This window comes from Argentina silus (assembly GCF_951799395.1).
Source record: "Argentina silus genome assembly, chromosome: 9".
In the NCBI taxonomy this organism is placed as follows: Eukaryota; Metazoa; Chordata; class Actinopteri; order Argentiniformes; family Argentinidae; genus Argentina; species Argentina silus.
In genome coordinates, this window is record NC_139663.1 from 18,506,356 (window position 1) to 18,517,170 (window position 10,815).

General features: G+C 43.1%; 1 protein-coding gene across 1 annotated transcript; it reads right to left on the reverse strand.

Annotated features, from left to right (window-relative positions):
* Positions 1–1,566: 1,566 nt before the first annotated feature.
* il2rb (interleukin 2 receptor, beta) lies at positions 1,567–9,035 on the reverse strand. Its single transcript, XM_083677580.1, has 10 exons — positions 8,884–9,035; positions 8,082–8,175; positions 7,261–7,384; positions 6,946–7,024; positions 6,551–6,650; positions 6,076–6,215; positions 5,628–5,823; positions 4,443–4,530; positions 4,252–4,336; positions 1,567–3,291 (listed from the first exon to the last, which is right to left on the reverse strand). Exons 1-10 carry the CDS (start codon positions 8,893–8,895, stop codon positions 2,575–2,577), a joined length of 1,635 nt encoding a protein of 544 aa, XP_083533706.1. The 5' UTR covers positions 8,896–9,035; the 3' UTR covers positions 1,567–2,574.
* Between the last annotated feature and the right edge of the window lie 1,780 nt (positions 9,036–10,815).

Consider the following 10,815-nt stretch of genomic DNA (forward strand, 5'->3'; position numbering starts at 1 on the left):
GAAATAGGTGGAACTTTAGAACATGCTCACATTTGTCACTAGCTATCCTTTGTTACTCCAGTACAACTGGTTACATATGGTTCCTTCCTCTCATTCTAGCCTCACAGAGTCGTCCCCCTTTCTCATCCAGCTCTGTTTCTAATCCTCACTAAATGGGACGGCAGTCAGACACACTCAGCGCGACCTTACGTCCTCCTGGTCTCTGCTGGACCTGCTCCAAGACAAAAGAGAGACTGTGGCTAGTTTGCTCATTCCTCCCTCCCTCTCTCTCTCTCTCTCTCTCTCTCTCTCCCTCTCTCTCTCTATTTTTGTTTCTCCCTCTTTCTCCCTTTTCTCTCACTCTCTCTCCCACCCCCCCACACTCTCTCTCTCTTTCTCTTTTTGTTTCTCCCTCTCTCTCTCTCTCTCTCTGCCTCTCTCTCTCTCCCTCCCTCTCTCTCTCTCTCTCTCTCTCTCTCTCTCTCTCTCTCTCTCTCTCTCTCTCTCTCTCTCTCTCCCCCCCAAACCCCCACCCTCCACCCTCCACCCTATCTCTCTCTCCAGTTTCATCATGCCCATCTGGATACAAGCTGAGGATGAGGGCGACAGGCAGAGGAAACAGGCTGACCACCGCCCAGCTGCTCAAACCCTGACCCATATAGCCTACAGATGAACACTTCATACAAAAACAACACCAGACTCTAGTTATGGGTGATTTCACCTGGAAATGATTCAATATCAATGGAGAGAAATCCTCTTGCCACTGAACCACGGACTGGGATCTGCTACAGTGATTATAGTGCTTTCAAATGAATCATGTAACATATATTTATTTTTTGTGAGAGGCTCGAAAGAGCCAAGGGATTCTATGTATGAGGCCATACACATGCTGTTCTTTAAATTTCCTGACTGCCAGGTCCTAAAACACAATCTTTCCTTTTTTCTCATCTTATGATTCTAAAGATAAGTCAATCAGTGCTTTGGTTTTGTGTTAGTAAGCAGAACAAGTGGCTTTCATCAGAGCCCTACTATGCCCTGTGCAGGTAGGTAGACCAAGTTGCCAGCTCTGGTTATTCCTTCATTTCTGTCGCCATCTAGTGGTGAATTCTAGACCCTACACACTAAAACTGAAACACTTCATAGCAACAATAATGTAGATGGGTTAAAATTAATGAATAAGACTAGCCATGACTGGTCTGCTCTCACAGCACACTGATAAAAAGCCTCTGATGTCCATCGATATATTATCATCCTTAAGTAATAAAAGTCCACAAACTCTCCAGGGTCTCTCTATTGCGCCCAATAAACATGCATTTAGATAGAAAAGAAATAGATTTGCAGTTTCAATCTAAAGTTTTTTATTTTTTTAATTCTCACAAAAGTATAAATGCATGTTTCTTTCTATCATAGTTACCTCGTAAAAGCTTTTTTCAAGAGAGAGGAAGTTACTAGTGGTGTCAACTTTAAATGTCAAACCACATGCTAATACACACACACACAGAGAACCACCTGATAGGACAAACACATGCTGTCACACACACACACAGGTCCACCGCATGCCCACAAACACACAGGAAGTCAGAAGGGTGACCCATTTCTACTTTTTTTATTTCTGGTCTTCATGCAAACAAGCCGTCTGCGAGTGCACAACCAGCCGCACAAACAATCTACCTGAGGAAAAAAACAAGTCATGAGACAAAAAATAACTACAACTCTCCGAGTGATATTGACAAACTCTGATTATCAAAAATATACTGCAAAACCCAAAACACCGGGATAAAGTAACAACGCAACGGCAAACCGGCTGCCTCAATAGTATACAGAGGGATTTAAGACACAGTAATGCTTGCAAAGAGCCATTAAAACACAACGTAAAACAAAAAAGCCCTGTATGATGAGATGCTGTAGGTCTATACAGTTTTAAAACCCTTAAAAAGGGGCAATCTGTGATTCAAACAACATACACCTGCCCTATTTGTTTGTAAACTGCTAAGGGATTGGGCAGGAGAAATGGAACCATCTAACATTCAAGGACTGATCATGAGATCGAAATGATAGTTTAAACCGTATTTTGAAGCTTGTTTACAACGACATTGTTTACGTACAATGGTGTAAAACAAGCTTGTACTGTATTTGAGGTTCTGATGAGGCAATTGAACTAAGGTCATGAGGCATTTCTAAGTTACTGTATATTCTTCAAGAATCAATGGCTATATACATATCATTCATTTAAAAGTCCGAAAACGGATGTACCAATCCCAGATTGCCCCTTTAAAGCATTGCATACATTACAGTTTACCACATTATTACACCACATTTTTTAATTGGCTACCAAAAAAGTTAATACATTGTACACAAGCACTCCTCCATACAATCATCTTTTTAACATGACTCTATACCAGTATGGCTTCTATATATTTGTACTATACATCCTCAGAGAGAACAGCAGCATTTTATAAAGGTATACAAACACATTGATAAGAACATTTACAGAGGGAAGGCAATAAGCAGATGAGCATTTGCATTGGCCATCAAAACTGCACAAAACCGCTCTATCATTTTGCACTCGCACCGAAATGGAACGGTGTCAACTGCTCAGATGGAGTTATTGCTGTAGGTATTCTGCAGCTCTTTAATGGTCAAATACCCGCTGCAACGTGGCGTCACTGTCATAGAGGAGGATTTGCCTAGAGTACCCTCTATTGGCCAGGCAGTGTAACTACCACTAGGAGCCGCAGCAGGATCAAACTTTGGGCTGTGGTGACGGGGGAGCTGGGGGAGACTTGGGGGTTGGTGATGAGTAGCAGAGGGCCTCTGGGAGGGCAAGCAAAGAGGTAGGATAAGAACAGGAGGGGAGTGGTTGATTGAAACCACCGTATCTCCCTCTTTCTTACCCTCTCCCTCCTCTTCCACCTGATCCTCGTTCTCCACGCCGAACCCTGAGTCTGGGCTCAGGGGCTCCCTCTGCTGGCTGCAGCCCAGCTGCTGCAGGCGCTCGTAGGAGGAGGAGCTGATGGTGGTGGTGGGGGGGGATGAGCTGTCGTCCTCCTGGTAGGTGAAGTAGACGGGGCAGGACTCCCTGCGCAGGCCACTGGGGTAGTTGGAGTAGAAGTAGCCAATGTTGGAGAAGCAGGAGGACTGGCCACTGCTGGTCGTGGAGTCAGGGGGGGTCTTGGGGTCATCGTGGAGGGGGACAGCTGTGTTGGAGGTGGAGGTGGGGAAGACGTCCCAGACCTCAGACACCTCCACAGGGGAGATGTCCTTGATGGGCTGCACGGTGAAGAAGGACTCAGAGTAGGGACACAGCCATTCCTACAGAGTGGAAGAGACAGCTAGTGTTAATGGCGTACAACATTACAGTACTGTGTGTGCGCGCGTGCGTAAACATCTACGCATATATCTGTTACAGGAAGGAATTCAAAGTAACAGAGAAACCACACCAAGGAGGCTGTGCTTATGACTAATGTTTCCTTTGGGTTGGTACTTGGGGTTTAAATGTGGCTGGGTGCTGTCATTTTACCGGCAACCAAAGGCGGTACAGTCAAAAACCATGGGTGACAAATGTGCTGAAAACTGACTCAAAAATAAGTCCACCAACAAAACCTTCCTGGATAGCTACAACTCAAACATACTGAGGATGGCAAACAAGCAGCAGAGGACCCCTCCCATGTGCTCAACTCAGAGTTCGTGCTCCTGCCATCCAGGAAGTGCTACAAACTCATTTTCACCACACGTATGAACACATAAGGAGGACATTAGGGGCGTGGGGATGGACCCACTCATTTGGGAACGTGCAATAGTGAAATGTGGAATCATAGACATTGAAAGATAGGCGCAATAAAAATTATGTGTAAGGTTCAGGGACCTGTTATGTTATGGGGAAGGGAGGGGTAAAGTCCTCGAGCTGTCATTTCTGTCTTGTCATTCACAAACTTTGTATGTGTTACGGTCGTATCCTATTGCAGCGCATTTCCTGTATGTAAAGCTAAGTATGAAAATCTGATGAGAGACAAAGTCAAAATATGTTGGGAGCGCTTAGTGGCGTAGCACACTAATGCGCTTACCACGTAATCGCAAGGTTCCTGGTTTGATTCCGACCCATCTCGCATGTCATCCCGCCTCTCTCTCACCCATCCTTACCGTCAACCACTACTGTCTCTATCCCAATAAAGCAGAAATGCCCTAAAAATATATTTAAAAAAAATCTAAATATGCTACAATCTTAGCAAGAAGTTAGCATACTGTCAGGGTTTTGAAAGAAGATGAATGTACCTTGAAGTCTCCATCGGGGACAGAGTCCAGAGTAGGGAAGCACTTGGAGGGATCTGGCACATGTTGGTGTTTTCTGTTAAATATCCTGCAACACCAAAATAAACAACATATGTATGAAGATATTATATTATCTTTGAACCTGAACTCCTAAACCTTCCAGGTACACACACACACACACACACACAACTCACCCATTGTTTGTGCAAGCTTGCCAGAGGACCACAATAACAACAGTGAAGAGGAACACCCCACCCAGCACCAGCCAGAGGGTCAGATTAACTGAAACACAGGAACGAGGAAGCAGGGTCACTGGAATAGCCTGTACAGCTCTTAAAACTCATCTCACTGGATTTACTGCACTAACATACTGTAGGACTGTATAGCTTCAGTTGCTTAGAGGATGATGGGAATAATGATTCAGGTTGATTAATAAATTATATGATGCATTGGTATTACAGTTGTCAGATCAGTTATAGGCTGCTTGATCAGGCCTTTGTCTCTCTGGTTACAGAAGGTCCACAAAAAGATTTGTTTTGTCTTAGGCCAGCTGCTAGGGCCATTCCTATACTCAGTATGGTAAACACCTTAACCTCTGTAATGGCAAAAAATATATTTGTACTATTTTGTTTTAGTTTTATACTGAAATGTATTGACCTTTCTGTGACCCAATGTACTTTGTTATTTTTAATTATGTGACTGAGGAAGAACCAAAACCGACTGCTCCTTCTCCTTGCATCAAAGATGTTATGTGACCTTGGAACACTCCTAACTGCAGGCTGAGGTTTGAGATAGTGGCTCACAACGCCTACGCTTCTTTCCCAGCTTCTTGATCAGCAAACAGGTGCAAGATATGTTTACCCCTAGACCTATGACGTATGAGCATTGGAGTTAAGGATGGTCTTCTCCTCATTCACAGCATCAGTATCTGAATCCACACTGTTGGTGAAGGAATGCTGATCCAGCTGACCAACGTTGTATAATACTTTCTATATGCATTAAAACTCTCAACTGAGACCAAACATCGTGTATTGTTGTTCACTGAAAGATTTCCATAACACCTCGGGGTGGGCATCTGCTGCCCGTGTGATAAGAGCGGGGGTGCTGGGCAAGGGCATTAGATTGGCCGTCTCTGGTACTTTTCCACTGCTTGTAGTTTAGCTTAAACCTGAGGACCGGCCTTCAGCTCCTCAGAGATCCTTCCTACTTTGCTGTATCTCTCCCTTGTGCACATACTGTATGACAAAGTATAAACTTTCAGACATACTGTACATTTAAAAAAAAAAAAACATTAACCTAACTCTGCTCTACTGACTATTGGATGTCCAGGACAGGGTAAAGAATATGAAGATGGTCATGGTGGTTGACATGTTCTGTACCTTCCTGGGCTGGGGAGTTGGGGGTAGTTGGCCTCTCTCCCTGTGAGGTCCAGGCTGCCGTGGGACTCCAGTCGCTCCATTCTCCAGAGAGACTGGAGCCCCAGGGCCTGACTCTCACCCTGGCCTGGTAATGCCCAGACTCCTCCACAGCCAGAGGCAGACGATGCTGGTCTCGTATGGTGAAATGTCTGACCTCCTGAGACGTAGAAATAGAGATGGGGTGCAGAAACATCAAGTTTCATCAATGCTACAAAACTGTCTCAAGCTGTAAAGACATAGGGAGAACATTTTGTGTATATTTGTGCTGGAAATCACATAATATACTACCTTCAGATCTGACTGAATTATGGAAATGTTAAAAGGAGATGTTTTTAGGATTTTACTCACTCTCTCTCTCACACACACACACACACACACACACACACACACGTTTGTCCACCCAACATACCCTCCATCGCTGGTGTGCCTGTTTAATCTGCACCTGGAACTCATAGTTGAAGATTCTCCCTGAGAGAGGACTACCAGGACTCCAGGACATATCTGTCTCGTTCATGTTGATGATGGGGACACCAGGAGGATGCATCTTAACTGTCAGAACAGAGAGAGAGAGAGATAAAGAGGAAGGATGCATGATTTGCTTGACTGCATGAAATGAATGATTTGATCAATTGGTTTTAGTTGATCTCAAACAGCCACAAACACAACATCGTTGGTTCACGGGCGAAGAACTCTGTGCCAGTGAAACTGTGCCAGTGAAGAGCACCTCCTACAGTACGTCTAGGAAATTGACTGAAATCATGTTGTAACTTACTTTCGATGAATGCACTTGTACATTGCTTTGGATAAGAGCAACTGCTAAATGACTCAAATGTCAATATAAATGTAACTGAATAGACATCTGTGCAGAAGTAAGAACTACTCACTGTGATGGAGAGGTGAATAATCTGTCTTTGTGAGTTGAACAACCTCAGAGCCCTCACACTGCACCTGGATGCTGGGGAGTTTCTCACCAGAACTGAATTTCTGGAGATACAAAAGAACACACAACAAACGGTTTCTCTTTTGACTTCTCCGTGGACCTTGAATACAAAAAAATGAAAAAGTGCCTAAAAGTGGCTTTGCATAAAGGTGTCTGCTAAATGGCATGCATGTTATTCTCATCATTACGACATCATCATTTTTAATTGGTGGTTTTTCCAGATATGCTCAACGGTTAATGTCTGTTTGATACTTCAGTCGGTCGTTATATCAGCGTACTAAGAATGGACCAAGAGCATAACGAGAATGCCATATACAGTGACAACAGGGATTTACTCACATGTGCCTCAAAGACAAAACTGCAGCCTCGGAGAGACGGGTCTGGGCCACCCAAGGGTTTCAGATCACAACTGCTATTACTACGCAACACAAACAAACAGAGGTAAAAACCTCTCCACAGTAAATAATGCATTTAGCATTTCATACTGTACATTTAAATGAACCGTTTTCCTTATTGCAGTAACGCTGACAAAGGCACATTGGTTCATTTACTACAATGACAGATATGGAAGTATTAAAGAGAGTGAAACTTCTTTCATTTTTGTCAACATTTATCACATTCATAACAACTGTAGCTGAAACATTACATCCTTACATTTGTTTTTGATTTACATAGTTTTTCCTGATGCCAATGATCTTGCAGTCCAAATCTGGGGGAATCTGCGTGCTGTTACACACACAGGTGACGTTGTTGATGTAGTCATTCACACAAGACATTCCTTGGAGGGAAGGATAGGGAAGATAATAATAATAATTATTATATCTAGTTATCACCAGAGTCATATACTGTATATATCACTCTTTTTATAAAGAGTGACTAATATTAGATAAGATATATCTCTGTATACAGCCATCATTATTATCATAACTCTAAAACTCATCAACTCATCAACCTTATTGTGTCAATCACTCCACAAGGTGCCAATGGTGTTTGATTTTCATGTATTGTGGAGGAATACTCCTTTCTCCCTAATAAATTCGGTTGGGTATCAAACTCCAAAATTCAGTGAATGAAGACATGTACAAATCTTATGACAATGATCAATAATAAGTTTTAATACAAGCTTGCAGGGGTACAATAGTGTCTCTCTCTGAGACATAACCAGAGTAAGTCGAGGGTACAGAGAAAAGGGCAGCTCTTATAGGAGAGAAAGCTTTCTATTCATTGTATTGCATAGTATGGCCAGGCCATATAAGTCTCTAATATCCCATGACTTAACTGGAAAGTACCCGTCCCGTTATCTCTCCCGCCAGCAGCCAACCACACGAATGTCTCACAGACTAACCGTGATTGTACATACATATTACTCTGCATTGTGTTCTTTAATATATGCAATTATAGTTATACAAAATTATTAATAAATGCAATTATAGTTATACAAAATGATTTGCCTTCCACAGTATGTAGACTCTTACCTGGGAGGGTTGTAGGAGTGACGCGTGGTTGAGTTGAGATCAGAACCAGCAGGAGTAACCAGAACCACAGGCTCTCCATTGCTGCTACCACAGTCTAGGAGGGAACAGATTACCACACTCAACAATCCACCTTAAATTTATTGTTGATCAAAAAAACAGCAGGAGGGTGGAGGAGGCTGCATCAGTGAATAGAAGGGAGAAGGATTGAACAGACGGTAGGGAGGGAATTACAGAATGGAACAAAATAAAATAGAATATAAGTTACTAACAGAATAGTTACTAATAATAGCATCGTAACGACATCAGTAAAGTGACTAAGTGCTGCCTTTTCGGTGACGTCTCTTCGTTAGTGATTTTCCACCTTGTACTGAAATCAGGTTCCATACATCAGGTTCCATACATCAGGTTCCATACACTCATTTCCAACTGAAAGTACAGATACGTCACAACCCTCACACATGCGGCTGGGTGCCTCTACGGGCCGTCCAACACAACAAACACAGATGAGAAAATGAAACCCTACCCCTTGTCTCCACTGACGGGGCTATGCCTCTTGTTCACACCAACGGACCGGTGTAAAAATCCCAACTGTCTAAACTCTTATCCACATAAGTATAGCAGACAGATTGGTAATAATGCCCAGCAAAGACACATCTTCATTTCATCCTTAACAACAACACACTGAACAACAGTAATGTGTAAACACTTCAAATTAGAAAATTAAGTGCATCTCAGATGTTCTTAAAGATACTCATATATATATACACATATATACACATACACACATAAATAGATGCTGTACCTGTATAGGCATACTCTTTCAGTCAGGGTTAGGGTCAGTACAGGTGTGCAGTTGTCAGAGTGCTCATTTTGTTCTCCTGTTTTCTTTGCTCTGTTTGACAATTGCTGATGCTCTCTACTCCTCTGTTCTTCTCTTTCTTTAACTCAGGTACAGATCTCTCTCTCTCTCTCTTGAAGTGCCCAATGACATTTCATGGTGACACACGTAACCACAACTTCTCTCTCCCTCCCTCCCTCCCTCCCTCTTGCTGGGGCTGACATCTGCCTGAGTCTGCAGGAAGCCACAGAGAAGCCACACAGAACACTGAAAATGTTTTCTCTCTCTATAATACCCCAATGCTCTAGAGCTGTAATAACTGGAGTACTTAGGCAGAGGACTCAGACAAAAACTTAAATAAGATAGAATAGTCTTTACTATCCAAAAAGGTTTGGTACACAGGTAGGCAGATAATCCAGAAAGGCAGTAGGCAAAGCAGGGTTTGGTACACAGGTAGGCAGTTAAAAAAGTCAGGCAGATAATCTGAAAAGGGGTAGGCAAAACGCAAAATCAGAAGAACACTATCAGAGATCAAAATAACCAGGAATACTCAACACTAGGAAAAAATCGCTGGAACACAAGGTACAAAGACAAACTGGCACAGAGACACGGGAACACACAGACTAAATATACAGGGAAGGATGATGAAGAACAGGTGAAGCCAATCAGGGCGGGGTAGACAATCACACAGGTGGGAAACACACAAGGACAGGTGGTGAAGTGTCTGAAACGAGAGACAAGGTGAGGAACACAACAATAAACAGGAAACAATTAATGAAATAACATGAAACAAAGACAAACATAAACTAAGGAACAGGGCAGGACGCAACCTATTAGCCCCCTGGGCCCCATCACACAATAGTGCAACAGCAGCGAAAAAGAAAGATGATTAAGAACACTGCATCCAGTCTCAGTAAAGTAGGGTGTTCCCAGAGATGTTCACACCGACAGGACAGGTGGTTTCACAGGGTGAAAGGTATCATTTAAGCACAGAGAGTCAAGCTAGAGTAAAGTCGAAAGTAAAGTAAACACACCCGATATAGACCCCATGTCTTGAAATAACCAATAGTTCACACAGGAATACATCTAATCGATAATCTTGATTTTATACACTGTTTATACACTCTTTAGTGTATTCCTCATAGACAGTGTAATCCAATGTGTGGTTATGTCCTAAAGATCAGCTCTTTGATAGGGATATGAGTCAGTTCTCATACGTAATACCTGTTTACGTCTTCTCATACGTAATACGTGGTTTGGTGTCGCACTTAAACTATGTTGATCGCATCAGTATGTACAATGTTCAGGAGCTCCTTTGTGACATGCAGCTGATATGGTTAATTATATGGTTATGTATCTTGTCTTGTTGACATACAAATCAACGACGAAAAGGTACAAAGGCCCATGCTGCGCAATAGATACGTTGCACACTGAAATGAGCAGGTCTAGTGAAGTCTCTATCTGGCCATCTTAACTGACTCTCTATCTTTTAGTTCATGGGGGCATTGTGCAACTCTCTCGTACTCTGAGAAAGAGCGTTCAAACAAACAACATGGAGTTCAAGTGAAGTTGTGTCACAACATCAGCCCATTTATGGGGGCCTTGGCCTTGGAACACTGACACCCTCACATTCCTCAACTGTTAGAACCTGTGTGTGTGTGTGTGTGTGTGTGTGTGTGTGTGTGTGTGTGTGTGTGTGTGTGAGTGTGTGTGTGTGTGTGTGAGTGTGTGTGTGGAGGGGGGGGTGTATGTGTGTGTGTGTGTGTGTGTGTGTGTGTGTGTGTCAGTGTGTGTGTGGAGGGGGGGGTGTATGTGTGTGTGTGTGTGTGTGTGTGTGTGTGTGTGTGTGTGTGTGTGTATTTTTGCCCCTGTGCACGTGTGTGTGTGTCTGTAGCA